Source organism: Astatotilapia calliptera, chromosome 15, assembly GCF_900246225.1.
Source record: "Astatotilapia calliptera chromosome 15, fAstCal1.2, whole genome shotgun sequence".
Lineage (NCBI taxonomy): Eukaryota > Metazoa > Chordata > Actinopteri > Cichliformes > Cichlidae > Astatotilapia > Astatotilapia calliptera.
In genome coordinates this window covers 19,490,795-19,507,076 of record NC_039316.1, presented here as the reverse complement: position 1 = coordinate 19,507,076, position 16,282 = coordinate 19,490,795, and the positions used below count along the sequence as shown (strand labels likewise).

The 16,282-nt window shown below is 39.1% G+C and overlaps 1 protein-coding gene across 1 annotated transcript; it reads left to right on the top strand.

The window, feature by feature from the left end:
• The first annotated feature begins 2,176 nt into the window (after positions 1–2,176).
• znf512 (zinc finger protein 512) lies at positions 2,177–15,620 on the top strand. The gene is made up of 16 exons (XM_026143012.1): positions 2,177–2,460; positions 5,541–5,673; positions 5,795–5,853; positions 6,049–6,107; positions 9,200–9,774; positions 9,989–10,078; positions 10,794–10,898; positions 11,299–11,423; positions 11,835–11,921; positions 12,022–12,120; positions 12,227–12,394; positions 12,589–12,786; positions 12,863–12,964; positions 13,610–13,672; positions 14,071–14,169; positions 14,489–15,620. The coding sequence occupies exons 2-16, from the start codon at positions 5,574–5,576 to the stop codon at positions 15,248–15,250; spliced, it is 2,691 nt and encodes an 896-aa protein (XP_025998797.1). The 5' UTR covers positions 2,177–2,460; positions 5,541–5,573; the 3' UTR covers positions 15,251–15,620.
• The last annotated feature ends 662 nt before the right edge of the window (positions 15,621–16,282 follow it).

The following is a 16,282-nucleotide window of genomic DNA, read 5'->3' as shown; positions in this document are numbered from 1 at the left end:
AGGGCAGCTGTATTTGTACTGACATTAGATTACACACATGTGCACTCTATTTAGTCATTAGCACTCATCAGGCAATGTCTATGGGCAACTGACTGCACTCGGACCAAAGGGGGCTGAATAATTACACACACCCCACTTTGCAGTTATTTATTTGTGAAAAATGTTTGAAATCATGTATGATTTTCGTTCCACTTCTCAGGTGTACACCACTTTGTGTTGGTCTTTCACGTGAAACTCAAATAAAATTGAGTCATTGTGGCTGTAATGTGACAAAATGTGGGAAAGTTCAAGGGGGACGAATACTTTTGCAAGCCACTGTAATTTTATCAAATAAAAATAAGACTTGAAAGTAGTTTTAACTTTAAGGATCCAATTTTTGAAACTGAAGGTAAATTCTTCAGCCATCATAAAATAAATAAATAAAACAAACAAAAAACAAACAAAAAGAATTGTACTAGTGACAAAATAATAATAAAAACAATAAAGTGTCTCAGTAATGTGTCTGGGTCCCATCTGGTGAACATTGTCATGATTCCCCAAGTCTTAAAAACCAGATCTCATCTCTGAGTGGATTAGGTGTTACAAATTCCTTCAAATTGCTACCTTTAAGTAGGTACTGAAGCAGTTTGAATGAATAGCTATTTTATTAATGCTGAGTTGTAATGCCAAAATGAGAATATTTAGTCTGTAGCGTGACACTGAAATTCTGCATCAATAACAGATGATGGGGTTTACTCTTTAAAACTGGATCAAATTGTGGTTTAAGAGTAAGGCTGTATTGGCAATGAGGTGATTTCAGTTACTGTAGAAATGGGCCTCTGTTGAATGATTGTTGTGTACTTACTGAAAGTTTTTCTGATTGTGTATGCAATAGATCAGAATGATAACATGTCATTTGGTTTATTTCATATAGCTTTAGATCATCATCAATTAAAACGTGTCCCTTGCTTCAGTCTATATCAATTAATGTGGCTATTATTAACCCCCTGACTACTAAAGTCTGCATGTTTAACAATGACACATTTATTTCATATTATAATGCTGTCCACAGTCTAACTCTAATGTGGCAGTGATAAAATGTTGGTTCTCCTCATACTTACCTTACATTTCTTAACTGGATTATAAGCTGATTAATAAATGTATTTATTTATTAATGGTTCAGTGGTAAATAACTTTATTTGTAAGTGTGTGCAAGTGTGGAAAAAATAAGCTAAACAGAGATTTTCTCAGTCTGGCAATGTGTGCAATATATAAGCTTCATTTTAGGAGAGTCATTACTTTTTAATTCCTCATATAGGAATTATTGGTTTATTTTGCAACAAAACAATAAATTAAGTATAAAATACTAATGAGCAGAATGAAGTATAAGTTGAAGAAAAGCTAAAATGTAATGTGCCTACATGAAGACACAGGGTCTGAAGAGGTAAAATGAAAAAAACAAACAAAAAAAAAACTATGTAACAATGACAGAAAAAAAACTTGACTGAAGTTACTAGTAGGGCTAAGCAAATAGTGACAATTTAATTTCAATTACAGTTTCCTAGTCCAACAATTTTTCGAAACAATAATCAAAACCTTGGATATGAACGAAATGGCTATTACGTTGCCAGAAAATAACAAGTAAAAATGTAAAGTTTTTAAGTAAGCTACCTGATTTAAACCTATTATTATTATTGTTATTTTAATTGAAATCGAATCATCTTGTGAGTCACAAAAAGCTAATGGAGTTACACTTTCAAGAGTTGCTTACCTAATGTTAGGTGCTTAGTTAAAATTAATCAAAAATATTCAATTTAATAAACTTAAATAAGAGGAACATGTCACAGAATTTCAAAGTGTTCAATTTAGTAGAATCAATTTGAACATTCAATCAATCCTTCAAAAGTGCCATATTATACAAGTAAAAAGTAATAATGCGGAGGAGGGGAGTTCTACGAATTAGGAAGAGAAAAAAGTATCAGTGGTCTCCTTCTCTCCATTTTTCAGTTTGGAACATTACTCCCAATTCTTCATGCAACATTTTAAAAACCATTTACTAAGTGCTTTTCCACTTGATAACAGGTTCATAATCAGAGACTATGTGGTAACGGCTTTGTATTATTCCGAGGCGTACTATTGATTCAGACTCCACAGCTGAAGCGCTGAAATTGCGGTGTTTCCCACGGCCCCTGAAGGCAGCGGCAGATGCGGGTCTTATTTGTTCTCTCCACCAGGAGGGCGTTCCGCTGAAGAACATACGAACACACTGTGGTGAATTATGCCGGCGTACGTGCGCACTGATTCATATTTAGATGCTGCCACAGCTTAGCTGTTATCCCAGGGTCTGTGTTTTTGAACCCCGGGCCTTCCTTGATGTTAGCCTTCCTGGTGGTAACACTGCCGGGGGAAAGGCGACAGAGGAGGCCAGGCCCGAAGACATGGAGGCTAGCCGTCCTTGCAGAGGGAGTGAGCTGTAGGACGGTAGGCGCTCTCTCTCTCTCTCTCTCTTGCATTTCTTCCTCCGCTAAGAAACAATGAAAGGCAGACAGGACAGGTTATAGTACCTCTGCTTAGAGGGAGGGGAGCTTGAAACCTTTCTACCACCAGTTCTCCTTCAGTTTCAGCTTTCGGATGTTTTTTTCTGCCCGTCGTCGTGAAAAAGCCAATTTTTGAGTTTTTTCCTTATCCACACAGACAATGATGGTGGTGGCTGCAAGTCTTTTTGGCTCAGTCCGGGAATGGCTGGTCTCAGAGGTTTACTGGACCGAGAAAAACATCACACACTTGACGTTTTAACAGTTTTCTGGCTTTATTTCATATCACAGTTTCTGGCATCCAGTGTCCTCAAACGTGACACATAAATATTTAAGCACTATACAAATAACATTCAGGATGAACACATGCACTGTAAACACAACGGGTGCTGAAGCCAGATTCATTAGGTTCTTTAAAAAAAGTCTCCTCTGCATAATTATGATTAATGTAATCACTTCAGTGTGCATTTAAAATAATAATTCAATACTAAGTGTGAATTTTAGTGTTAAAAATATAAAGAGTGCATGATTGAAAGGGGCTAGGAGAGTAAATATTTGGCTAAACGAACCCTAAAGGGAGTAAATAGGCTGATATGCATGGCTGCTTATGCAAGACTTATTAAGTTCATGTCAGCAAATATTTGTTTTGTTTACTAGACAAATTTTTAAGAAAAAGGAGACTTAGTTTTGAATGAATGTCTTAAACATAACATATGATCTCTTTGATTCAGTTAATTATAATAACTGTAATCAGCTTTTTTAGTTTAATTCAATTTTATTTATATTGGGCCAAATCACAACAACACTCGTCTCAAGTCAACCTGCATTTTAAACAAATGCAGGTATTTGTTTAAAAGATTATTATAAACTAGGCGCACAAATGTTTTAGTTAATCTAAAAAAAAGATTAAAATTAGAATTTGGGAGGAAAAAAGAACATAAAGCTAAAGTAAAGTAAAAAATGTGCAGGACATGCTGGTTCTGAGTGAGCTACATGCAGAAGGTACTTTTGTTGTGATATTTGATCTTCACTTCCTAAAAACCGAATTGCAAAAACATTAAATGGAGCACTGAAAGTAACAAATTAAATTAAAACGAAACATTTTTAACACTAATCTAAGCAAACCCTCTTTGGAAACTAAAGAAAACTTACTTAAACGAGAAAATTAAATAAAAATAAGGCAGCACAGTGGTTCAGTGGTTAGTTCTGTTGCCTCACAGAAAGGTTTGAATCCACTGTCGGGTATTTCTGTGTGGAGTTTGCCTCTCTGGGTGCTCTGCCTTTCTATCACACTTATAATGCATGTTAGGTTAACTGGTGATTCTGAACTGGCCTCAGGTGTGAGTGATTGTCTGTTTTTTTGTGTTAGCCATGAAACACTGGCAACCTATCCAGGGTGTATCCCGCCTCTTGCAGCTGAATAAGTGATAAGCTCCTGCCTCCGCTACCTTGAATTGGTTAAATAGCAGAAGCTGGATGGAAAGAAAAATTAAATGATTCTAACCCCGTGCCCGTTTGTTTTCATTTTTGTTAAATTCTAGATTACGCTGCTGAGGATAGTTAAGGAAATACTCGATCATAACAATATAATAGAGTCACTGAAGCTTCAGGATATCAGTGTGTCCAGTTAGACCAGTGTGAATCCTTTTACACTCTAACAAAAGTAGAACTAGAGAAAAATCAGTCAGCAGGGATAAAAAGAGAGCATTGGTCTTGCCTTTTTGGGGAATTGTCTCGTTGCCTCTCCGCTGCACCTGCTGACACTTTCATTTGCACCAAACCAGGTGAAATGATTTATGCTTCTTAACTGGACACATTAATATCCCTGAAGTTAAAATGTGTTTGTATTAAACTGTGATGATCCAGCGTTCCCTTAATTCTTTGAGCAGTGTCATTTATCACAGCTTGGTAATAAACCCAGGATGACCTCGTGCCAGCATAGTAATGTTTTTATATGTTATTGATCCACAATATGTCTGCAATAGCTCACAGATGTTATTGGTATTGGAGGATTTGTTAATATAATTCCAGATGTTTGTAAATAATTCATCCGCAGCGGATGAAGATGGATGGATGTTTGTAAATACAGAACTACAAATTCAAGCACATCATCAAATTTGTTTATATTTGAGCAACTCTGGCCAAATTGAAAACATCTGAGTTTCTGAGAATTTCTAAAAGGGGGGTTGGAGGGCCTAGGGCGAGGGGCAGGGTACACCCTGGACAGGTCACCAGTCTTTCACAGGGCTAACACATAGCCACAGACAACCATTTGAACTCACATTCACACCTATGAGCAATTTAGAGTTTCCACTTAATGCATTCCCACTAACTGCATATCTTTTAAATATATATTCTTAAATTAGTTGTTGAATTACACATTTTATTTGGTGCTTTCTGCAAATGGTCTAATAACCCTAGCAAAATAATTTAATTAGCTGCCTGTCTGATGAGTTTGTGGTCTCACAGATGGACTCGGATTCCACAGTCTGCATGTTGCGACGGCACACGGGGCAGTTTTTCATCTCCTTAGATAGATCATCCAACTCACAGCAGATCTCCAAAACAGAGCAAAAACTACTGTTGTCAGCTGTGGTAGCCAGTAGAGAGTCTACAGCTAAATGATACTGAAGACATCACAACAGAAAGCTGCCCATAACTGTAGGGGATCACAAAATGGAAAGGGTGGGGTGTAGCTGGTTAATGGTGAAATGGTTAAATGAGCCAACAGATGTACTTGGTTGACCAACCCAACCTACTTTATATGTAACAAGCTGAGGTCATTTAATAAGTAGGGCTCTGTAAATATTTGATCATGTAATTAATAAGGTCAGTGATCCATTACAGTTCTCCAATCAGTTTAAGGCTGTGTAATTACTTTTGATGTAATTAGAAAGCCAGCATGTAATCCCATCCTGAAACAAATACAATATATCCAAATTAAGGTATTTCAATAACGTGTGCTATTTTGGTAGAGGTATCTGTTTTCTGTTTTATTAGATGTTCTGTTTTTTTCTATGCTGTCAGTGGTGATTTCTGAGCAGGGTTGGCCCTCCTAGTATGGACCCCGGCCACATCGGAGGGGATATGTCACCTTTGTATATGCCAAGAAAGAGGAAGCCTGTTCACTCACTTTCAAAAAGTGGAGTGCAATGTCCAGGTAAAAAAAAAAACACATCACACAGCAGCGTGCATCCATCACTGTGGCCATTTACACTGGTAAAACTTGGTAATTTCATCTTTTTAATTGTGTCTTTTTTAATACAATTTCACTTTTAAAGCTGCTGTCCAGCGAATGCCAGAAAGAGCCTGTGAAGTAAATACAGTTGGGTACTCAGAGGTAAGAATACACATCTATAATGTAAAAACCTACGTTTTTTATTGTTTCTGAGATAGTGTATGTAAGGAGCAGGCAGTCCTGCTAGCATGAACGCTGTGACTGTGTTTCCATTTTCAAGTGTGGTAATAAAAAATCAGTTAGCTTCATGTGCACAGCTGGATCTCTGCTTCACAGTTTTTTCATCGACTGTTTTAGGGGGATGAGTCCCAAACTGAAGACGGAGTAAAGATGAAGAGAACTTACAGTAGGAAAAGGTAAGAGGCTGGTTAACCTGGTGATTATACATTGTACTCTTATATAAGTCATTCACAGTAAACAGATATCATATCTAAACAAGTACACAGGTTTCAGTAAAATACATCATTGTTGATAAGTGCAATGCCTTTTAAAAATCTGCATACAGAATTCTTTTGTTTAGATTTCCTACATGATAAAAGGTACAGTTAGGATAGACTTCCTAATGAGATGAGGAAATTCAGCGTTTGCACTTGCTGCTTATCCACATGCAGATATTAACCAAATGGCTGGTATAGGTTCAGGTAGAATGAGCTATGGATCATTCAGTTTTGAATATGGTGTTAATTTAAGGCTTCAAAAGCAAAGCACAGGGCAAGGAAGTTCAAGAACAAAAAAGGAAGTCTTTGCTTTGCAAAAAAAATTTGTTACACAGAATAAACAGAGTGAAAAACATCTTACAGCAAGAAGTGAAAGGACAGAGTCTGGTACATAGAGAGTGGCAGACACAGTGAAGGAAGGACGCAAGATAAAGGTGGCAGATTAAAGAGCAAGTAATCACTCTGGCAGGAGGAAATACACAAGCTCAGGAAGCGAAGGGTGTGAGAGGATATGTGAGTATAAAATGGGAAATAATAAAAGAGAGAAAAAAGAAAGACAAAAAATGACCTGGGTCTTTAATTTTTCTTTGCACTGAAAAACTAAACAAATGGGAACACCCATCATTAATGAGTGATTAATGAAAATGAAATAAGATTAGATCTAAAAGAATCATAAAACCCGGCTCCACTGTTGTGCTCCTTCTTGGTTTTGGCTGTTTAAACTTTGTTTAATTAATTAATTTAATTCAATTTGCTACAGAATTTATGTGCAAAGTGCTTTTTTAAGTGCTGCTCAAAAGCATATATGTTTGTATTATATTAATAAACAAATAGTTCATCTATTTACCTGCATTTTGTTCATATTGTGCAGTATAGCAACTGTATATAAAAGATGAACCTAAATATTGACGCAAAAGGTGAAGTTGCTTGCACCTGTATTCTTTATAATGGCCTAAAGGGGGATCAGATTGGATGTAGCCACTAGGGCTGTGCGATATGACAAAATCGTGACATTAACACGTATATTGTTTCATGTTGTACTCTTCATTTATTTTGTGTTGTTGCAAAAACATAGGGCTGGGCGATATATCGAGTTTTTTAAAAATATCGATATATTTTCATACGAGATATAAGATGTGACAATATTGTTTATATCGATATAGTCTATGTTACGTTATAATTATACTTGTGCAGCCGCAAGTTCGCCTCTCTTTCGTCCACTTTTGTCTCTACGCAACATTACTCGGCCTCGCCTCTCTTTCACTGAACACAACTCCCCCTCCTCCCCCATAGCTTCACCTGCAGGCAATGACAAGATGAACACGGCAAATCTCCGTTAACGATTTACCGCAGATCGCCCCGTGCGTGGGGCTGGACGGCGTCAATGTGTTAGCGAGCTAACCGCGCTAACGAGCTAACTGCGCTAACGAGCTAACAGCGCTACCGACATAAATCCTTTCATTTTCTCAAAAATCGACAGTGCACCTTATGTATGAATTCTGGTTGTGCTTATTGACCGCGAACCCGATTTTATGTGCTACACGGCGCTCAGCAATCTGTCAAAAAATGTTTTAGTACAACTTTGGTAAACTACGAAGCTGCAGCGCTTGATGGATTGTCGGAGCATTACGGCTACCGAGGAGCCTCGCGGAGTGATACGTACTCTGCTTCAACATAATATTACCGTACTGTGTGTGTATAAGGGCCATAAATGGCACCTGTTAAGAGACATGGTTACAAAGAGGATTTCAAACTCCAGGCTGTCAGTCACACAGTAGAAGTTGGGAACAGAGCAGCTGTGAAATCTGTCTGTCTTTGTTATTATGCTCATTGTCTTTTAGTTTACATTTTGACTGCACAATTGTGAGCTTTTTGTTATGCACAAAAACAACATTGTTTTCTTTTATTTATGGAGCATTATTATTCAATAAATGCTGATAATTTATTTTTGAGTAATTTTTTCATGTATATCTACGCTGTATGTTAATAAAAGTGCCTGTGTGACATCTGGGACACAGCTTTGACTAAGAACTCTTTTTTTGTTCTTACTTTATGGCTTTAAAAAGAAATATCGAGATATATATCGTATATCGCCATCCAGCTAAAAAATATCGAGATATGATTTTTTTGGGTCATATCGCCAATGACAATTCACTGTACTTACGATTTCCCTACAAAAACACACTGTTTACTGCAATTTTTCATTGCTTCAGATGACAGTTTGTAGTAGTCACTGAGGCACCACAGAAGGACCAGCCAAAACTAATCGAAGAACTTATTTCATCATAACAAGAAAATCATTGCAAATGAGCTGTGTCAGACACATGAATGATATCTAAGTTATTCTTATTTGTTTTCTTAAAAAAGGGGCTACCTCTGTGTCATGGACATGATTCGGTTATGAAAAGCCTGACACGGTGTAGAAAACTGTAATGTGCCGGTTATGAAGCAAACTGGTCGAAAGATTTTACAAATGAGAAGAAAAAAACAAGCTGTCAGGTGCTCAAAATAGACCTCACTCTCAAATGTTACAACAGGTTTTTCCACATGGCACGCTATATAATAAAGACTCACAATATCTATTAATATATAGTAAAGTTATGGTTTCATGTGTTGGTCAAAACACTTGACTCCAGGTACGCAACTCTCAGCCGAAAACAAGTGTATTTGCCTCATTTATCATGAGTCCAAAGTATTGCAGGAAATCCAGAACGTAGCATACAACACTGCAACAACAGATATGTGGACGAATTGAACCATGCATGTCTGTATGAGTTTAACGGTGCACTTTATGAGACTGGACACTCGATGTTTACAGACTGGGTAGTTTCTAATGACCATTAGTACTTTTGATGTAGTGGTTACAGAAAATCCACTATATTATTATATATCTTTTATTTACACCCTCTGACCCACACTACAGTTAAATAATCTGTTCAGGACCAAATGAGGTTCCTGTCTCCATCAGCATTTAGAAACTTTTAATTTAAGTTTTTTTTTTCTTTTATTAGGTATGAGGACCTCCAGAGTGTTTCCCTGGGAACAGTAGATTACTCGACAACCAGCTGTTCTGTGATGTCATCAGATGGCCTGGCCAATGGGTCAGACCCAGGGTCCATCGGTCCGCCCACTGCAAGGCTCCCTCCAAGACTGGTCGCGAAGGATGTTTGGCCTCAAGGCCCAGAAGCTAGCGGGGAGCAGTCCCAGCCTCATGATCAGAGCTGGAACTCCAGCAGGGAGCGAGGACCTGACGCCTGGGCTCCAGGCAGAGACCGACCCCAGGACCAGGTGTGGAACTCTGGCAGAGACAGAGGGGGACACTCCAGTCAGGACCAGATATGGATTCCAGGCAGGGACAGAACTCAGTGTGGGCCGGATCAGTCCTGGATGACAGGCCGGGAGCGGGGTCCTGATCAGGGCTGGGCAGCTAGCAGAGATCAAGGACAGGATCAGGCCTGGAATGGAGGCAGAGATCCAGGAAGGGACCCGGACTCGTCAGGACCGGAGCAAGGGTGGGGTACTGGCCGAGGCCCAGATCAAGCCTGGAACAACACAAACAGGGATAGAGAGAACGTGTGGAGACCTGGTAAAAATGACCATATGGACTGATTTTGTTTTGAACACTGTGAAATGTCGTAAAATAATATGAGCTTCTTTCATGATATCTGCAAGCTACAAGCGAAAACCAGAACCTATAACACATGTGCGAGTGACAGCTTATAAGAGAAGTGCAGGCGATATATGTGCAGAGTAGATGTCATCATTTAGGTTATGATTTTTGATTTTGTCTAATTTTTAAGACTTGAACATGAAAAAGGTCCAGAGGCCAGAGATGGAGCCAAGCCCCGCACCCAATAACTTCACACAGCCACCAGAGGGCAGAGAATCCTGTAAGTTTTCAAGGAGTCTGCATTTAATGCATAACTGAAAACTCTATATGTTACATTTCTATCTCACATATCTGTTTCATGCTGCTTTTTTTGTCTTAAACTGAATATTATTTCCTTATTAATAATACTTAGGACTGAAGTAACTTTATAAATCAGAACTATAGTTAGACATAAATCAGGAATTTGAAAAGTTGTTTCACAGTTTGTCCCTAACCATTATGGGAAAACAATATGAGGCCGTTTTCTCAAGTGCACCACCTTCCTTTCAGTCTTGGCAGCAGTACTATCAGCCACTAATTTGTTTTGGCAGAGCGTCTGGCACACCATAGCCAATGACTGTTTCACTGTTTGATCAGAGAATCATTACAGAGAAGCATTTTCCCCTCATTGTAACTTATCGTGAGGTTTCTCTAAGAGCCAGGCTTTCTGTAGCAGGAATGCTGTAATCATAATTCAACAACCAACAAGCATTCATGCATTGAAAAGAAAACATTGTATATACTTGTATATATCTGTGTATCTTTTATCTTTTATTTCTAAAGTAATTCAATATAAAATTCTACATGCTGCTAATGGAGAGATGACAAACTTTGGCAGCAGTCTCTGCATCTAATCAATAAGGAAATTTGACCGTATTAAATAATAATTATGATAAAATAGTATAAAAAGAAAAATAAGCTTGATTGCATCCAGTCATTCAGTGTGAATCTTGCAGGTTCAGATGCTGCCAGTGCTGGTCAGGCCTCAACAGCTCAGCCGAACGAAGACCAGAAGCCTTCAATCCTGCCGGCTAAGAAGGAACCTCCTACTTATCCTCCAGGTCAGAGCAGCAGCTGTTTACCACAGATTTATGTGATTTAATAGAAAGTAATCTTATTACACTATGTTTTATGTGCACTTCTTTGATTGAAACTGTCAATAGGCTTTATCTGACTGCATTTTTCTTGCTTCACACAAGTATGAGTTTTAAAGGGGATTCGGGGGGGGGGGGTATTTTATCTTGATTTAAACTGATTGTAAGAAATTGAAAAAGATGTTGCTAAAACTTTTATTAAATTTGAATGATTAAAAGTGGGTGCTGAAGATAATCTGTGATTTAATCAAAATATTATTATTATTATTAAAATAGGTAAGGAGTAAGCTGCTTCTTTTTGTGAAGCTCTGTGCGTCGTGTAAAGTTAAAAAAAAGGAAAAGTTGCCTATTTGTTGACATCAACTAGGAAGCCAAGAGGAACGTTGGCAGCTCCAGATTGTTGCCAAAGGAAGAGTCACCTGTCCAAAGTGTAAAAGTGTGAGCAGGAAGACTGTGGAGGGGCTGAAGAAACACATGGAGAACTGCCGACTGGTGAGCCCTTCATGCATAATAGTGACATTAGAGTTTTGGACCATCTAGCAGGAGCCTTCTGCTTTACTGTCTCTCCTGGAAGACTCTAATAATTAGTTATTACTAGTAATGACATTATTTGGAATAATTGGAGTAAATAAATTATGCTTTGTATGTTTTTTTTTATAATTTTTTCCAGGATGTCGATTTTCTATGAAACACATTCTGCGCTGAAACCAGTTCACACACTCTTCATATTAAGCATCAAGTTTTTAAAAAATGAATGGGTCTGTAGTGTGGTTTGTGCTTTACATTTGCACTGGGAAAACCTAGTCTGACTAATATTTCCATAACATAAAATCTGCTTGTGTTCTTTCCTGGTGTAAATGTTTACCAAATGAAAAAGTCACTGTGTCACTCTGTTATCTGTAGCAACCTTTTACCTGCCAACACTGTGGGAAACAGCTCAAGTCTTCAACAGGGATGAAGTATCACATCATGGCTGACCACAGCCACTTGGTAAGACTACTCAGAAATAAACATTTTCAGTCTTAGTTTAGTTTAGTTTAGTTTATTATGGTTTTACTGAGTTTGTTGCTACCTTTTCCTGCTTTTGTAGCCTTCAGCTGATGATGCCAAGGACCTGGATGATCGTGCTATAAAAGACAAGCTACGTAAAATCCTGAAGAGATTGGGCAAATTAAAATGTTCCAAAGAGGTAAAATTTGCACGGATTGTGCTGTTTTAAGAAAGGAGATTTGATGAAAGTAAGATAAAAGATTAAACTGGTGGTGTGAAAAAATGTGGGGTTTTTTTCTTTATAGGGTTGTAATGCTGCATTTACCAGCATCATGGGCTACGTGTATCACATGAAGAAGTGTGGAAAGGAGGAGTCTGAGCTGGAGAAAATGCTGCTGAACTGCTCTCACTGTGGGAAGACGTATAAATCCAAGGCTGGTCTAGAGTATCACCTGAAATCAGAGCATGCTCCTGTGAGTCATATATGTCATCGAAGCCACTAAATACTATAAAAATTGTAATTCGTTAATACTCTTCATTCAAATTTAAATTAATAGACAATTAGACAAGATGCCAGCCTTGTTTTATCACCTGTCCTTTTAATTCGAGTGTCTGTGAAACTCTTTGTGCCTCATCTCCATTAAGTTTATTCTCTTGGTTCATCCAGACGCCACAGAAGACTGAGGAAGATGAGGCACTGAAGGCTCAGAGGGAGGCTAATCCAGAGAGGACGCCCAGCGGCAGGGTGCAGAGAGCCTCGGCCCAGGTGGCCAACTTCCACCTGGCTGAGATTGCCAACAATGAACTGCCCAAAGACTGGCCCAAGAGGAAGTTTCAGTCCGACCTGGTACCAGATGACAAGAAGGTAAGAGAAGATTCACTAAAATTGAGTTTGTACTAAACATAAATGCATTTCTTCTTTCTCCTGACGCTCTTTTCAGTTGAAATATGCCCGACCCGGCCTCCCTGCCTTCAGCCAGGAGGTGCTGAGGAAGTGGAAGAATGAGGTGAAGCTGCAGAGGAAAGTCCAGTGCCCCAACCAGGTAGAAAACAACAAGTCTTATTTTTACCTGTTTAATTGAAATCAGCAGACTTATTTATTTTCTTATCTGAGTAATTGGATCAAGATGTCAAGAACAAGTATAATTAGCATAACTTTGCCAGTTCGATCCCCAGCTCTGTCTGGCCTGGTCATTGTGTCCTTGGGCAAGACACTTCACCCTACTGCCTACTGGTGTTTGTTGGCCGATGGAGCGATATGGCAGTCTCGCTTCTGTCAGTCTGCCCCAGGGCAGCTGTGGCTACAACTGTAGCTGCCTCCTCCAGTGTGTGAATATGAGAGTGAATGAATAGTGGAATTGTAAAGCGCTTTGGATGCCTAGAAAAGTGCTATATAAATGCAATCCATTATTATTATTATTTTTTCAATAACCTGAAATGTTTCTCTTTGTAAATGTATGTTTTTAAAGAGATATATGGAGATATTTTATATTTTATTTTATGTCATATATACACTGTTGCATTGGTGAACATTCATAGTAAACATGGCCGAAGTTTCAAATAGAGAGGTCAGTGTATGTACAAGTAATCCCTGTGGATGTGTATGATGTCAAGGGGAGCAGATGTCCATAACATGGTTAACACAGTATTCAAAGCCCATAATATAACAGAATGTGTGTCGTCCTCAGGGTTGCGGTTGCACCTACACGAGTGTGTCTGGACTCAAAGCTCATCTGGGACTCTGCACGAGGGTTTGTCTCTTTTTTTCTTTGTTTAGGAAATAACAAACCTACAAACTTTCTAGGATTAGCAATACATTAAATGACACCAGGTATAGTTAAGTTGAAACTCATCAATGTATTAGCATGAAACCCTTCTAATGCTTCATCTGGACCGGCATTTACATGTGCTTTTAGTCAGCTCCTCAATCATTTGGGATGATTCCTGTAAATTAAAGAATGAAGTGTTAAATTTGTAAAAGCTGCTTTGAACAGAATTTTGAAAATGTGTGTATTTGTAAAATTATTCAGTCAGTTACTCAGACCATTAAGTGAAATATAAAAGTCAGTGCACTATGCGCAGTTAATACTTTATATGCATTAAATTCTTATAATCTTTTCAAGGCTGCTTTTTCCTGATCTGATTTCAGGGCGACTTTGAGGCCGGTAAATACAGATGTCTGATCTGCAATAAAGAGTTTAACTCTGAAAGTGGAGTGAAATACCACATCAACTCTGTCCATTCACAGGTAATGAAAAGTTCACAAGTTTCTGGCTTGAGCCTTTTTTTTGTAACTATATGTAGATGACATTGCCATGAATGCATATACTCTATATCAGGGGTTGGATATGAGCAGCTCCATAGTGTAGTTGTTTAAACTCATCAGGAAAGTTTTTACTAAAGTCATGAATAAAGTGATGTCTCAGACTTACAACAGCAGAATCAGATTTCTTTTTGCAAACAGACGAGCTTCCCCCTTCTGGCCTATAATGCAATAAATAATAAATAATGCAAGTTTAGTGTATGTTATATAATAGCACCCCTTCGTGCTGCATGTATCTCAACAGGATTGGTTTGTGACGAACAAAAAAGCCTCCAAGAAGTTTGAGAAGTTCCTTAAAAACCAGCCCAAAGAGGTCGTCCGTAATGTGGATAAGCAGACTGTTGATCAGTACCACCATCATCACCTGCAGCATCATCCTCATCATCATCAGCAGCAGCACCATCAACAACACTCACATCACCACCATCATCAGCAGCAGCAGCACCACCAGCTCCAGCACCAGCCTCTGCAGCACCCACTTCAGCCGCTGCATCACCTCCAACACCAAACTCAGTACCTCCATCCAGAGAGGCAGAACCTTCCTCCACAAGTGGACCCCCAGCCCCAACAGCCGATGCTCCAGTACACCAGTTTGGAGCCTCCTCCGGGGCCAGTGTGGGTCGATATGGACCACAGAGGAGCCGTGCTGGGGCCGGAGCAGGCCCCGATCGAAATGGAAATGGCTGACAAACCTGAGGAGGACAGTGGTGGGATGGTGAAGGATACAAGGAGAGGGAAGGAGGAAAAAGGAGTAGATGTAGGGGAGAGGGGGAAGGCTGATAGGAAGCAGAAGGATTGCTTCACTTTCGGCGGTAGCAGCAGAGGCGGAGGTTGTGGGCGCAGCAGTAGCAGTAGCAGCAGCAATACCGGCAGCTCATCGAGCGAATCGGAGGTCGAGCAGCAGGAGCGGCAGAGACAGATTGACCAGTGGAGCCTGAAACGACCGGGCATCATGGGCCTCTCGCTGAGGCTGGAAAGCGACAGAGAAACATTTAAAAAGACCTAAAAAAACACACTTTCCTTCACATTTCAAATGTCTGCAGCTGATTTGAATGGAAGTAGAAAAACGGTGAAGCGAGAAAAACGTCTGCATAAGTTTTCCACAAGACAAACCTGTGAGACGGCAGCTGAGACAATTCTGTAACTGATGGAGATGTGTTGCATCCACCTTTCGGAAGTGACGGTGGATGCCTTGAAGACATGTTCTCAAGCTGTGAGCGTGGAAAGCTCAGACTGCTCGTTTCCAGAGGCTGTTTCTGTCTTGAAATGGTTGTCGTTGTATAACCTTGAGAAATGTAGTTTATCGTGTTTATCTGTAACAGATTGTTTTCACCAACTTTAATTGTCTTATTGTTTTAAAAGGTTTCATAAAACTCTTCTTGTCTTTCATGTTTTGATTTAAATGGTAAATGGCCTGTATTTGTATAGCGCTTTACTCAGTCCCTGTGGACCCCAAAGCGCTTTACACTACATTCAGTCATCCACCCATTCACACACACATTCACACACTGGTGATGGCTACATTGTAGCCACAGCTGCCCTGGGGCGCACTGACAGAGGTTAACCTGAACAGAGACTGCCAGGTGGAGTGTTTACTTGTAATTGTCTAGTCACGCTCTCTGAAGACATTCTGTGCCTCTCGAGTATGATTAGTATAACTTCATACTACTCATCACTTTTAATTATGACTGATCACCATCCTTGGTGAAGTAATGTTGGAAATGACAGGATCACTGTTCACTGGCTTGGATTCTTCTGTCTGTCTGATGTTGTTTTCATTTCAGATTTTTTTTATATAATTTTGTATTTAGTTGCCATTCTTAAGTGAAACCTGCTGCCAGTTTACAGACTTTTTGGCATGTACATGTGAAATATAAGTAGCATTGAAGCAAATCTAATGTAAAAGGAAAGAAATGAAAATAACATTGTATCAACCAACACTTTATTTCCTAAAGTGTACTGGAAACATCAGTACTGTTCTTATTAAGTGCAAAACAGCTTAAGCAAGTAATCGTGTCCATTGTATGACTGCAACTCA